The sequence below is a fragment of the Paramisgurnus dabryanus genome, chromosome 5 (genome assembly GCF_030506205.2).
Source record: "Paramisgurnus dabryanus chromosome 5, PD_genome_1.1, whole genome shotgun sequence".
Classification (NCBI taxonomy): Eukaryota; Metazoa; Chordata; class Actinopteri; order Cypriniformes; family Cobitidae; genus Paramisgurnus; species Paramisgurnus dabryanus.
In genome coordinates this window covers 14,104,237-14,119,392 of record NC_133341.1, presented here as the reverse complement: position 1 = coordinate 14,119,392, position 15,156 = coordinate 14,104,237, and the positions used below count along the sequence as shown (strand labels likewise).

The window sequence follows — 15,156 nt, the reverse complement described above, 5'->3', positions numbered from 1 at the left end:
ATTATTTAATCCATGCACCTGTTCAAACAAACTTTACTTTTCATCAAACTTTTAATTCAAAACTTTTATTTAATAGCTTTTTATAATAAAGAAATACAATATGCATGGTTGTGCAGTTCCATGGGGAATAACAGGCCTGCACATTGTCTTAAGGAAACGGCAGAAACAAAGATTCAGGATTTTGGGCTTAAATGAGCCTCTATGCTTAAGCATGTTTTGCATTCAGTTTGGTAGGGGACTGATGTCAAACAATGTCATCTGTATAAGATTGAGGCTCAGGATTGGTGCAAATGAGCAGGTAATTTTCAATAAAGCCTTTGCTGGATTTGAAGGCCTTTATTCCCCCTGGTTTTACATTGTTTAACAAACTGATCTAGCTCAGTATTTTATACAGCATCTGAATAAGTCTTGATCAGTCACTGCCACTCTCTGATGCCTAATATTTTATAGCTTGCAAGCAACATATTACATGGACATTTGACACAAGTTGAATGTTTTAGAATTTGTACAAACACTCAATTCATGATCAGTTCAATATCAAAATGGGGATTTTGTATTTTTATTTTGCATGACATTTCGGAAAGAAACTTGTTTCAAACTGCAACATGAAATGCATAAACACAGAAAACACATGTACATCAACTTACTGTGTGTTTTTGCATTCCCTCTTAATATGATAGCAGTGTATATCAATATTTCTCTCCAGAAAAATAATATTGCTTAAGATGAGAATAATGCTCATTCTAGCACAAAAATCTATCATTCTGCATAGTTCCAAACTGCATTTTAAACAATTTTTGTTTAAATTGCCATGACAAATTCCTAACCCAACCAAAACTGATATGTTAGTGGTTTTAAAAGTGCATTAGTTCAAAGAATTAATAAAAAAATAATTAGTTGTAATAATTAAAAAGCCCTAAGATCCTAAAGCCCATATTAAGCTGGCCATTGAGACGTCCAACCCGAAAACAACCTGAGAAAATGTCTATTCTTCCAAAGTCGTGCAAATATTAAATGTAAAAACATATGCAGGTTTGTCATGGTGAAAGTATTTTTTGAATAATTAGAGGTAGGACTACGAACCCTTTACAATCTATAACATATTAATGTATTAAATGAAGCTAAAGAACCCCTGAATGTGTATTGCTTTAATGATGTCAAATGCTGTGTGCTCTTGCAATACATTAAAAATATAAGATATTTGCAATTATATAGGTGAGAATCAAAATGTAAATCTTTATCATCACAGCTCAATAAAGGCCAGAAGGTATCCAGAACACTCTGTTAGTTTAAATGCAACTGCCTAAACTACCCTGACTCAACCTCCATTTAACTAATATGATTATGGTTTACATTTTACTAACCTTTTTAGAAACAGAATTACGATTACATTAGCTATGCAAACTTACAAAAACATAATTTTTAAATGAAATTTAAAAATACATGAACAATACTCAACGGATGTGAGAGAAGAGCTATGATTATACAGTATACATTTTTATCAGGTTTTTAAAAGTGCAGATTTCACCAATTTTTGTGCTCTATACTGAACAAACATTATCATTTGACTGTTTATCTGGTGTTTACCCTTTTTGGCACTGAAATCAAGCTGCTTTGTTCAAGGAAGATTTGTGAGAGTTTTGTGACATTACCATGGATTCACAAGAAAATTTGCCACCAATAGGTGAAATTTAAAATCCTCACTGGTTTTCAGTTACATTAGATCTACAGGGAGGGTATGGTGTTTCAGTATTTGCAAGGTAGATTGACACTTATTTATTGCATGATTGATTTGAAACATTTCTTGTTATTAAATGTAATATTTCAACTAAAACCCCTTTCGAATGGATTATTTTGACATTAAACTCTTTTCCCGCCATTGAGGAGTTATCTTGTCAATTAAGAGAAAACATTTCCCTGCTAATGACGCTTTCCTGACAAGTTTTTACGGTAATCTGTAATAACGCTATTATCCACTAGATTACCAATTTATAAGCAAAAACTTATTTAACAACATTTTAAACTCCGTGTGTGTTTTGATCATCGTTCTGAATCTGATTTCTAACAAATTCCTTTACAAAAATGCAATTACTTCAGCTTTTTGATCAAAATGTTGTATTTTTGAAGAAACCTACCAATATTTATTCAGGTTATAAAAAGAGAACTAATAAAGATAGGATGAAAGTTTTTTCCCATTTTGCTTGTTTGTTTGGAAGCAAATGGCCAGTTCTTTCATTTGATATATTTGTATGTTTATATATTTATAGAAGCATTTTGTGAAAATTTATTCTATATCTGCTGTATATCTTAAATTACTGGGACATTTTATTTAATTTCTAATTGAAAGAATAGACCTTGTTTGACGTCAGTCCCTGAAATGTCTGAAAACGTACATTCATTTGTTTAATCGTTATTTACATTGTTCTATTTTTTTGTTATTGTTGTGCATGATTTTATGATAAGTTTATTGCTTTAAAATATTGCATTTTCATGATGTCACAGAGTGAGTTGTATATGATTTATAAGTCACAGTATGTCTGTTTGCAATTCTTTTTCCCATTTTTGGTATTTATATTTTGTTTGGCATGGCAATTAACCAAGCCATTTTTTCCGTTTTAAAGCTGATGCTAATTAAGTTAGAATATGACAGATGTATTTTAATAGTACAATAGAAAAGCATTGTTTCTACAGTTATAGTGAGCCACGTAGCCCTAAAAATTCTGGCCATTTAGCACATGCTATAATGCACAGGAAATTATTCGAAGCAGCATTGTCAGTGTTTCATTCAGGGTTTAATCTAAGGGGACACTGATTTCTACGGATTGTCAAGTATCATTCACTAGCTTGTAGTTACTAACTGCTTGGGGGCTTTTGCGGTTTTGCAGCGGTTTTACTATTGTTATTCTTTTATCATTTTAGCATTATAATGTTTTGCATTTTTCAGTCTTACTCACCAATAGGTGGCGACAGAAGCGTTAACAGGCACATGTGATTCAATTTCAAGCAAAGATGGAAAATGTTTCTATTGAACTGGACTCACAACTGTTACATAAAGGCCAAATTCTGCCCATGCTTATAACAATCAGAATTTTGCTATTTTTGTTTTTGTTTCTATCCACTACTGCATTAAAACATACAGTTACGTTAGCAGCATTGACTGTCTGTCTCGGTCAAGGGTGAAAAATAGCAACATAAACTATTAATGATTTCTCACAAATTTGACAGCCATTTGACAACAGGAGCTCATCTGTATTTAAAAACCATAAGACCTTTACTCAAGAATTATGCTTAGAGCTAGCTTTAACTTAATGCACATGTTGGCAAACCTTCACCAATTTCTTAACCATTTTAGTCAGGCATCACAGTTTCACAGTCCAGTTCAAGGAGCAAATAACAGAACAGCGTACATTTCAAGCATTGTTAGATGAAAATAAATATATATTAGAGATATATTAGAAATGCAGTCCACAGGCTTGGTATGAGCCACTTAACTAAAGTGTGTGAGGCTGCATGTTTGTGGTGCATATTTAAATGCATATATAATATATGCAGAAATACATAATGCCCCCTCTTTTCATTCGTATCTTAAAAAAATAAATAAACAATGTGAAGGGAATTTCTTCTACAGAAACTTTCTAAGTCTTGATGTCATGGCTCTTTTTGCAACTAAAGTAACTAATAGCACTTGTGGACACGCATATGAATAAACAGAGAGGGCGCAACATGATGGCTGATCCATGCCATTTCCATGTGCATGTGTAACTGTGTTTGTGCACTCTCTCATGCCTTCTTTGGTGTTGATTTAGAGCCCGACAGACCGTTCTCTGTGTTATCAATCCCTGAGGAGGTGACAAGGCACTCCTTACTGGAAAAAAGACAAAGAAAGAAGGATGAGAAAGGGAGATTATTGTGGGAGAGCGAGTGTGTGTGTGCTCCAGGTAATCCATACACTGTGGGGACATTTGATAGTAATACCAGTCATTTTTGACCTTGTGGGGACATTTTTGTCCCCTTGAGGCAAACAGCTTATAAATAAATTGTTTATTTAAAATTGTAAGGTTTTCTTTAAAGGTTAGGTATAGGGTCTGGGTAGGTTTAAAACAGTAGTTCCAAAACTGGGGGGCACAAGATGGAGTTTGGGGACCCAAGTTTATTACATTTTATAAAATACATCGCTTTATCATAAATTCATTGTAACCCACCCTTAGACAAATAGCTATCAACCAACAGCACTACATTGTATCATTTCATATTTTTTAAGTAAATGTCATGAATTTTCTTTGGTGGACCATGTAGGGATGCACCCTGCACAAAGGGGGGCGCACTCCGAAAGGTTTAAAAGTTCTGGGTTAGGGGATAGATTATACAAATTGTACAGTATTTAAAGTCTTTACATATATTGAAAGTCCCCATTAAACATAGAAACCTCACGTGTGAGAGTGCGTATGTATATTTAAGATCAAATTAAATGTTATCTTTCAAAATTATGGTCACATTTTGCATGCCATATAGTTAAAAAGGTACATATAAGGTGGTTTCTCAGACAGGGCTTAAGTCTAGGGCTTAAAGACTAAAATGCTTGTCCTAACTGAAAACAGCTTGCATTGACATATCTTAAACCATTTGATTTCATTGCCATTGTTTTGTCTCAGAATGTACGCCAGTAATGTTTTTTGCAAGGCATGTTTGTAAAAACTACTTAATGTTTTAATATAAGATCTGCCTCTAAAATCTAAATCCTGTCTGGGAAACCTCGGCCATAAACTCACTTTTTTTCTTCAATCTTTGAGAGTACGAACAGAGTGAAATTCTTTATCAGCATGAAGGCCATTAACGCGGCAATGAATCCACCAACACAGGAGGCAATGATGATTGTGAGCGTGTTATCAACCTGCCTTACTGAGAAAGACAGAAAATGATTTCCAAACAAAAATGTATTAATGTATTAAGGACCTTGACACACAACATGGTGTCTGTATTTATACTATATTTTTAATCTTTATGCATGCAATACTTACATTCCTCTACCACATACAGAGTAAAAATGGCACTGTGATTCTTGCTCCTCTCTTTGGGGTTTTTGCCAAAGCAGGTGTAGACACCTGCGTCATCAAACGTTACATTCCACAGAAGGATAGAGATATTATTTCCTTTACTGGAGCCAACATAGTCCACCCTGCTATGGTAGACATTCACTTTAGGATCCACGTTATCCAGTGGAATTACAGCGTCAGCCAACTAAAAGAAAAACACATAATAATTGTTTAAATAATTTCTCTGTGGCATTTCTAAAGCAAATTATACATAAAATGTTTTACTACAGTGAATCCAATTTTTTACTGATTACTACAGTGAATCCAATATTCATAGCATGTACATGTCTTTAAATGCACAAAAAGTAGCCATTATATTCATTTTTCCTAATCATATTAAGTTTAATATTAGCGACCGTAAAAGCAACTGATGGCATTTAGAAATAAATGAAAGCAGGGGCGTCATGCACCAATTTTTTTAAGGGGGCACAGTGTGCACAGCTTACAAAAATGTGTGCATACATAGTGATGGTCGTTTTCGAAGCACTGCTTCATGAGGCTTCGAAACATTTATGAATCTTTTGTTTTGAATCAGTGGTTCGGAGCGTGTTTCAAACTGGCCCAAGTCACGTGATTTTAGCAAACGAGGCTTCATAAAAGGTCACAAGTTCATAAAACATTTATCCGAACTGACTAATAACACTACCATTTTGTCTACTTTTTGTTTATAAACAGATTTAATGACAAAAATGTGCATAATTAAAAGGGTAGTTAGTTTTAATGATTTGTTTGCCCCAAATAAAACTAAAAACACATAATACACTTTTAACCAGTGGTTCTTAACGTTATTCCTTGAGGCCCACTGCCCTGCACATTTTGTATGTCTCCCTTATTTAACACACCTGATTCAAATCATCAGCTCATTAGAAGAGATCTCAATGAACTGAACTGAGTCTGCCAGATAAAAGAGACATACAAAACATGCAGGGCAGTGGGCCTCCAGGAATAACGTTAAGAACCACTGCTTTTAACTATGTCTTAATTAAGTTAAATATTTTTGAAACATATTTTAATAAAAATCTTGCTATTATTTTGTAAAAAAAAGGTGTAAAATGTTTGGACATATCTGCTTTTACACCCTTTTGACCAGCAGGGGTCGCCAGCGTGTGGGTTGTTTGGAACTGCTTTGAAAAACTGAATCAATTTACGACAGTAATTCTCAAAGTGTGGTCCGCGGACCACTAGTGGTCCGCCAAACCCCCCTAGTGGTCCGCCAAAAGATGACCTAAATTAGGCAAGTGTTTATACCAGGGCTATTCAATTGGCGGCCCGCGGGTCAGACCCGGCCCCCAAGGTAATTTGATCCGTCCCTTTATGTAGTCTGTAAAAAAGACATCTCTAGAATAAATTTAGTAAGTTAGACAACGGGCCCTACAGTTACGAGTTGATGCGCGGGCGTCTGTTTCATACAGCATGAGCTGCAGAGCGCGAGTCACGTGACTGGTGCGAGCAGCTGTGTCACGTGTTTATATTCGCGCTTTGGTCCACAAGTTCAACGCGATCGCCTCCCCCGCTCGCGCCCGCGTCTCAAGACGCGATAGCTGACTGTGGTGAGTTAAGAGACCGGACTCTATGGCTGTTTTAACTTTATTTGTTGTATTTCCAGCTTTAAAACACTGCCTTTTCCAACAATTGTTGTCTGATAAGTCTGCTCAATTATGACTTGCTTATCAACAATGACATTTACGTTACATGTCTTAATAAATGAAACTGCCGTTTTTCCAAAATTCAAAGCATCGTTCTCACACAATAATGCAATTTAAACGAGTAACAGTTCATTTGCACCACTGTATGCGTATCGTGCTGACAAACATACACCTGATTTCACTGCTCTTGCGAAATCTAAAAACATATTCTGTCTTATTAGAAGCTAGCCTAATGTTTGCCAATTATTAAGATGGCTGTTGTTGTTGAAATAGGGCTACTGTGATAATTAGCTTTGACAAAAAACTGCATAAAACAATGTTATGTTCCATGTTATAAACTTTTTTGATATGTGCACTGAAGAGATTAAATGAGTTAAATTCTCAATGAGTGTGATATGGATCTTATTTACCTATTTAAATGTAGAATAAAGCTTAATGTCAAGCATAAACTGAAAGCAGCTAAAATCCACAGATCTATTAGTTTTGTAATGTACTACTTTTTGTTTCATGTGTAAAATCCCTGTAATTTCAGTGATTTTGGACATTAAGGGGAATTTTTTTTCAGCATTATATTGTTACCATAGATACAACCATAAACTTCACATACCCACCACCTCAGTTTTAAATTAATGGCTCTTTGGAATGACATTAAGTGGGACCTAGGCTGTTACAGTATGTTTAATTGCAGTTTTTTTTCACATGTGCAGTTTGTTGTTCATATTAAGCTGCAACTCATTTTACATTTACTTTTTCAAATGAAATAAAATTCATATAATAATTTCTGAACATAGCATTGCATTTGTGTTTAAAAAATTTGTTTTTGACTTAAAACAGTTGCATATTAAACTTAAATTTAGCTTATCCTTTTTATTTTGTTGTTATTTTGGGGGCGTGTTAGAGTCAGATTCTGTTAGGTGGTCCTAATATTGGAAGATGAAGTGGTCCTTGGGCTGAAAAAGTTTGAGAAACACTGATTTACGAAGCAATTCGTTCAATCAATATTATAGAGCTTTCAGTCTTTTCCGTGGCACTATTTTGAGCCTTCCTGCCTTCATGACAAAAACCTCCAAAATAAAAGTGTTGACTAACTTTCATATTCAATCGGAATAATGACATATTGGCATCATATTTACATCTGAAACGGCATGTTTTTTATTAACGTTTTGTTTAATGACTTGTTTAATTGTGTCAATGCATTTTGCACAACAACTGCACAATCCTATACAATTAATGTAATTTTAAATCCATAAAGTTTATAAACAACGAAAATTACATAAGCTATAGCCACGTGATTGAGTTTAATGTTCAATAATGATAAAAAAAAATGTTTAGATAAAAATTATTAGAGGAACGGATTTTTGCATTCAACTTTACCTCATATGTGAGCATGTGTGATTCCGCGCCCCCGTGAACTCTGGCGAACTTTGGCGTTGTACCAAGAAGATGAATCTAGAAATCTCTACAAATATAACGTTGAGACGGTCACATTTTACTGCACATTACCGTACTGGGGTTTGGAAATGTTGTGAGCGTGTCTTGCACGTTTTAATTCCTCGGATAGCAAAATGCAGCAGCAACAGCAAAAAGAGCTCGTGAGCGCGCTCTGACGTTGATGACGTCAGCGACTACGCTGTATGCAGCGCCTGCCGCCAGAAGTAATGTAACACGATCAAAACACTATAAAAACGGCGAAAATCTCTGAAAAGTGACAAGGATGCTGCACAGAATTAATAATATTGTGCATAGTAAACAGATTAAAAGACAAATAACAGATTAATGGGCGCTTCTTTGATTTTGAGCCTCAAAAAACCAAGGGGGCAACTGCCCCCTCAGTTTGAATGGGCATGACGCCTCTGAATGAAAGTATGCCTAGACTACTACACTGTAAAATGTACAATAGATATATTGCATTAGGCCTTAAAAATACAGTAAACAGTAAAACAAAACCACTTAAAGGTCAGCAGTTTCTTGCATTTAATATTAAGTATTATTTAGACAGAGAAACAATTTACTGTATATATTATTTTACTTTATACAGTATACCATATACATTATATATGTCTCTTTGAATTACTTGATTGATGATATTCCTCAATAACCACTTAAATTTTTCATCAGGTTACTTTACCAGTGCTACTTAAACATTTCATGTAAAAGTCTCGGATCAATTTTTGTGTCTAATTTGCTTATGTGGCAGGTTGTAGTCACACCGGGTCCCGCTTCCCCTTCAGTGTTTGTTTTGTTACAGTAAAACAGGCTTACTATGCATTATCCCTCGCAGGTGAAAGTGGTTCTGTCTGAAGTGGTTTCGATTGTTTTACACTATAGATTTCTGCTGGCTATTGCCACAGCAGATATCAATAAAATGTTAAATAGATAAGGTAAGTAATATTAACTATTAAGCTATTCACAATTGTCAGTTTAACTTTCAATTTCAGTTTTAGGCTTTCAGGCAATATGTATTTTATTCTTAAAGGGGGCTTTCGATGCGAAGTTCGTCACAACATGTATGTAGCCCGTTGTGTGTGGTTCATATTTCAAAATGTGTTCTGCGCATCGAGTGATCCTATGTGCATCATGTCACGTGTCTTGTCAAAATAAGTGCCTGCTGCAGACGCGTCTTAAGGGTTTATGATAAAAGAGATGCTTGCGTTTGCCAGATACTCTCACAATCTCATGCATAATTAGAGTTTACTGTTAAGAGAATGTATTTTGGGAACGTTAGCGTCTCTTTTATCATAAATGGTTTTGACGCGTGTGCAACAAACACATATTTTGAAAACACGATCAACACACGACACTCCGAACACATATTTTGAATTTGCGCCCCTCGGTGAGCAGTCATATTTTTCCATGTTTAAGTGCCAAAATTGAGTCTCCAGTGCTTCTATTAACCTAGAAAATGTGAAAAAGAACAACCCAGTAAGTTAGTTTTGGTAAGGCATTTTTTGCAAGCATGTGAAAAATGTGGTCGTTCAGATTTCGCCTGTTTTGCGGCGTAGGTAGCAAGGCCAATTACAATAACACTGCCCTTTAAACTGCATAATCCAAATACGGCACTGCCATTTAGTGCACGGAGAAAAAGAGAAACAGAGAAAAAAAATTATAAACTGCACAATTGAGTTTCAATTGCAACAAACCAGCATCATTTGCATTTCATCCGCTCATTTTCATTTTATAGGACACCCAAAAACATTATTGCTCACACCTACAAAGTGGCAATTTTGACATGCTATAATAAATTATCTGAGGTTCGCATAAGCACTTTGGGGACACCAAAGACTTATTTAACATCTTTGAAAAATCTCATAATATGACCTCTTTAAAGCAATGTACTGTACTTTCAGCTCTGGCATTCAATGTTGTACATTAAGTACATTATTCCCAGTATCCCATGGTTTCAAAAAGAACATCAGAACGTTACCTTCTGCATGGTGCCATTATCATTGAACTCCCATTTGAAGTACAGATCCTTGATCCCAATACAGCTGGAATACGTGCAGGGGAGGAGAACTGTACTGCCATTCACCGCTTCCAAAAATGGAACCTTACCGGTTGACATCTCTAGAGCATGCACACAACACACACCTGAGAAATATACAGAGAGAAAGAAAACAAGGCAGACATGAGGAATGTAAAATAATTTTGCCTACCAAAGGTTTAGAGTCTCCAACAATCTCCTTTATGTCAGCCACAATGCTACTATCAAAACCAGATGGCGGTGTATGTATGTAAGAAAGCCAAGGTCATAGGAAGGTCTGACACTTCCCCATGTTATTTAGATTTGATGCAGATTGAGATGAAGCTTTCATTTTTTTTCTTGCTTCACTGTTATTGTGTTGTTCTCTTGCTTTCTAATTAAAAGCAAATTTTTAGGTCAAATTATAGAGAAACAATCCCTAGATAATCCCTAAGCGGAGCTTGAACCTTGGACCAAGATCTTTTATCACTTTGCCACAGCCTCTAGATTACTTGCACTGTATACTTCCAGCATTTACACATTGGTAAAAAGGAATCGATTTGAACCATCTGACTATCCAGGCATGATAATAAAATAAATAAATCTGTACAATAAACATCTCATACCCATATATTGTCAATGAATATGATCAGTTGAATATGACATCTCTCTTAAACAAAGCTTAACTTCTCTTGCCTACACAATATCACACACAAACATCCGCTACATTCTCAGAAAAAAGGTACATAAAGGTACAAAAGTTGTCACTGGGGTTCTTTCTTTAGTGATAAAGGTTGATCGGAGGATCTGTAAGGTGTTTTTACAATCAAGAATCAGTGTGTAATTGAGACAGGTTCTTGAAACAATTTTTACACGGACAGTAATAATTTACTTTGTAGGACGTGATAGCATATAGACAGGGGCGTTGCACAAGATCTCGGGCCCTATGCATAGGCAGTCCTGATGGGCCCCCATGCCCAACCCCATAATATATTTCAGACTTTTCAAGGGCCCTCTCTTCCTTTGGGGCCCTGGTAATCAGTACTGGTTTTACCCCCAGTCCGATGCCCCTGCATATAGATGAGAAGTTTAATTTAATGTAAAAATTGTGAAATTGCATGTCATGTTTGTGTCTAAGTAAGTTTAATTTTTTTTAATGCTGTAATAAATGTATACATACTGGCCAAATTTAGTAGATGACATAATTTTTTTCAGAAACAGCAGGTCCAAAAGTACTAGCTATAAAATAATAATAATAATAATTATTATTATAATTATTATTATTAGTAGTATAATAATAATAACAATAATTATTATTATTATTATTATTATTAATATTATTATTATTACTTCAATAGAAATGTTATTGTTATGGTCACGATTCAATTTGTTATAATTTACATGATTGAGATCAAACTGATTTTCATTTTCCATTGTATATGTGACCTTTAAATTTCAATTAGTTAAAATAAAATTTGTAAGTCTTGTTGTGACTAAATATGTTTAAAATATTGTATTAGAAAAATTGAATGTTGAACTTGACTTTTAAATATGCATAGATCAGCATTAACCAGAACTTGGTGACCTTGCACACACACCTGGAATTCTCTGTTCTCAAGCATCCGGATGTTCACCTATAGCACTCAATGTAAAAGTGTGTACACAAGCTTGTGTAAGAGTGCTGAGTGCTGAGTTTAAACAGCTGTGTAACGCATCAAACCAGGTACTGTACCCTACTGTCCCAATAAGAGCTTGTACAATTCAACTTGACCCTTTGGTGAGATTTTTGTTTAAAACAGTGCAGGAGTGATCACACACTGTACTCCAGCTAGATTACACAACATTGTGAATCTCGATACTCAGGTATATTCACTCTAAATTCTGCTGGGTTTTTGCATAGATTTATTTATAACCCAACATGTGTTCTGTCCAATATCCACTCAGCATTGGGTTAAAAATAACCCAGCTGAATTTAGAGTGTTTCATAAAACACAAATAAAAAACCTTGAATGTGTAACACTAAATAGTCAGTGGCAAATGCTTGCAGAGAGAAATTGCTTGCATGCTCCACTTCATCACTCATTCACAAATAACTCTGATCATAGTTTCCTCTAGAGCCATTCAGAGGAGAAGAAATGTGAGACGTAACCTAATGCTGACTTTAAACATCCCTATTACACTAAATCCTACAGCTTCACTGCAATGCAACATTTAGGGCTGGAACAGTGTTTGTGTGTGTGCTCGCGCGCGTGTATGGTCCTGGTAATCCTTACAGTGTGGGGAGCAACATTTCCCCACAAAGATACATAAGTAATAACAGTAATTTTTGACCTTAAGGGGACAATTATGTTCCCATGAAGAACACAGCTTATAAATCATACTAAAATGTGTGGGAATTTGTGGAATTTTGTGTTCTGCAAAGGCTCTATTTTATGTCCTTTTGTCAGTGAATGTCTCTATTGTTTAATTTACTGTAAATTGGAATAAGCATTGTTGTCATTTCTTCTTAGTTTGAAAAGAATAAGAGAAATGGTCTTACCAAAAATCAGTGTGAGCAAAAGACAGCACACAGTTCTTTCTGAAGTATCTTCTCTTCTTCTCAGATGTCCTCTACTTTTTGTCTCCATGTTGCTCTCCTATTTCTTCTCTGCTCGTTTCCTCACATCCACCAGCGTTCCCTAGCTCTTAATTTTGTCAGTTTCCCAGATGTCTTCTCTTTTCAATATGCTGATTGATCAAGGGTCCCGTCCAACTCTCCGCAATGGCACAGTAGGCGAATTTGTGTTTGCAATTCCGAACTTAAGAAGGAAAAGAAGGAGAGGTCTGCCCAGTTCTTAAAGTCATGGACGCCCAAGAAATCTTTTTTCTACAGTCCCATAAGTGTCCTTGTTGTTCAGTCTCTGTAAAAAAATGAAAGTTTTTGAACAGGAGTACATTACCCACAACCTTGATCACATCACATTGATTGAAAAGAAATCGATTTAGTCAGCAAGATCTTACAGATCTGTATTCACGGTAAAGCTGTCTCCTACTGAAGTCCACAGTTAAACCGTTGTATGAACATAAAAATGACTCGAGCAGTGTGTTTTATGTGCCTTTGGCTGAGTCAGCATGCGTTTGTCTGTGCAATGTCTGTGTTCTACCTTTGCTGCGCAGGTAAATCTGTGCGTCCTGTTGGCAGAAGCAGAGGGCATCAGTCCGCAGAATGAGTGGCTCCACACTGTTCCGATCCCCGCACGTGCACTCCCGCTCTCACACAGGCATTCATACACTCTCACTGACGCACCTTGTGAGGGGCACACGCGCAGTCTAACCGGCAAAACAGAACAGTGGGGCATTGAATCACTGGAGGTTTGAGGACAACTGCAGATACTCTCTTCAACAGCAGCCCTCCCTCTCTCGCTCTCTCTCTCTATCTCTCTTTCTCTCCCTGCTAATATTTGGCTCTCACTCAACTTTTCTCCTTCTTGGCTGACTGCCTTTTCCTCCCTTGCCTCCTCCCGCCCCTTCTATCTCTGCTCCTCTCTCTCTCTCTGAGCTGTAAATGTGGGTTCACATTGTTAGGCAGTGTTATTTGGGGTCCAGAGTCTCTTCTGCATTGCAGTTTGTTTTAGAGGCAACTCTGAGAAGTCACATAAAGGGTCCTCCAAACCCATTAGCAGCATGATTAGTTGACCTGTGTCCAGCAGTGTGGCGCGTGTCATTAGCTCACACAGTAACAAAAGATTTACGTTAACATGCAGTACACATGGGAAGCATATGCGTATGCATTACATATGGTGTGTGGTTACTAGCAAAATGACTGATTGTGACTTTGAATGTGTCCAAGTCTTTCTCGCTTCACATCCATGATAGATTGGCAGAGTTAAGTTTCCTATGACTGTGCATTTCTCTACCCCCTCCACCCCCTCTGGTATTGATAATAGGCTGCACCAGCAGTGTCAGGTTTTCCTGGATCAGGACAATTGTCATCTAAACCCAGAGAGTTTTTGTACTTGGGCATGTGTGTAGTGTTGTTGTAGGTCTAATGCATGTAACTTTTGTATGTATGTGTATTTTTTAAGGGTGACTATAATGTTATACGTGTGAAGTGATAGGTTAATGTATACGCATTTTCTGATGAAAAGGCCAGGATAAGCATGATAATGGTTGATGCTAAATAATGATGTAAGCATTAGGCAGGTGCACTTAATTGCTGATATTTTGAAATAAATTTGACATGGCATCACATGAAAACTGTGCTTGCCTAGGAGATTAACAAAAGTGGTTATTTTTCTTTTTGTTATTTCCAAAAAACACTTTGTGAAACAATTTTTAAAGAGTTTTAAGGAAATATTATGTCTCTTGTATTCTGTTTCACAGTGAACACATAATTTTTCTTGTTACACTTGCTTTTTTTTCTTAGCCTTGCTGTGAAGGGTCACATTCTTCCTGATCCCATTTTTTAAACCCTAGTTAGTGTGTAATGTTGCTATAATAGCATAAATAATACCTGTAAAATGATAAAGCTCAAAAAAGATATTTTCTTTAACAGAATTCCTCTTTCAAAGCCCTCTATTTCCTGCTTTAATGGTGTCAGTAAAACGTTTTTTTGACTAAACTCAGTCGCCAGCTTTGGCTCAAACGGCACTGCTAAGCTAAGCTGCTATCGAATCACAACACACTAACAAACTACACAATCAGAACTCGATACGTATTTCTGAAGGAGGGACTTCACATAACAAGGAAGACATCAGCCCGTTTTGAGGACAGTGAAAACAGCGCAATACAAACTAGATAGTAAAGTTTGAAGACAAACTTTATGTTGGCTTGAGAAAGCGTAGCCTGAACGTTTAAAACGGTTTGACATAAGTTTAGTTTAGTAGGCTATCTGGCTGTTAGTATGTTTAAGTATGAAGGTAGCATGATTTACCATGAAGCTAGCATGATGTTAGCATGATTAGCATGAAGCTAGCAT

The 15,156-nt window shown here is 36.1% G+C and overlaps 1 protein-coding gene across 1 annotated transcript; it reads right to left on the bottom strand.

The window, feature by feature from the left end:
- Nucleotides 1-103: 103 nt before the first annotated feature.
- Nucleotides 104-13,648, bottom strand: scn4bb (sodium channel, voltage-gated, type IV, beta b). Its single transcript, XM_065266956.1, has 6 exons — nucleotides 13,343-13,648; nucleotides 12,739-13,099; nucleotides 10,164-10,327; nucleotides 5,019-5,238; nucleotides 4,770-4,899; nucleotides 104-3,865 (listed from the first exon to the last, which is right to left on the bottom strand). The coding sequence occupies exons 2-6, from the start codon at nucleotides 12,824-12,826 to the stop codon at nucleotides 3,781-3,783; spliced, it is 687 nt and encodes a 228-aa protein (XP_065123028.1). The 5' UTR covers nucleotides 12,827-13,099; nucleotides 13,343-13,648; the 3' UTR covers nucleotides 104-3,780.
- Between the last annotated feature and the right edge of the window lie 1,508 nt (nucleotides 13,649-15,156).

What these genes read in the sequence shown, in the direction of transcription:
- scn4bb (XM_065266956.1), bottom strand. Translation starts at nt 12,826, where the DNA reads ATGGAGACAAAAAGTAGAGGACATCTGAGAAGAAGAGAAGATACTTCA. An exon ending in TTTGCTCACACTGATTTTTG is followed by an intron (nt 10,328 to 12,738) that starts GTAAGACCATTT and finishes TATATTTCTCAG; the next exon opens with GTGTGTGTTGTGTGCATGCT. An exon ending in ATAATGGCACCATGCAGAAG is followed by an intron (nt 5,239 to 10,163) that starts GTAACGTTCTGA and finishes TTTTTCTTTTAG; the next exon opens with TTGGCTGACGCTGTAATTCC.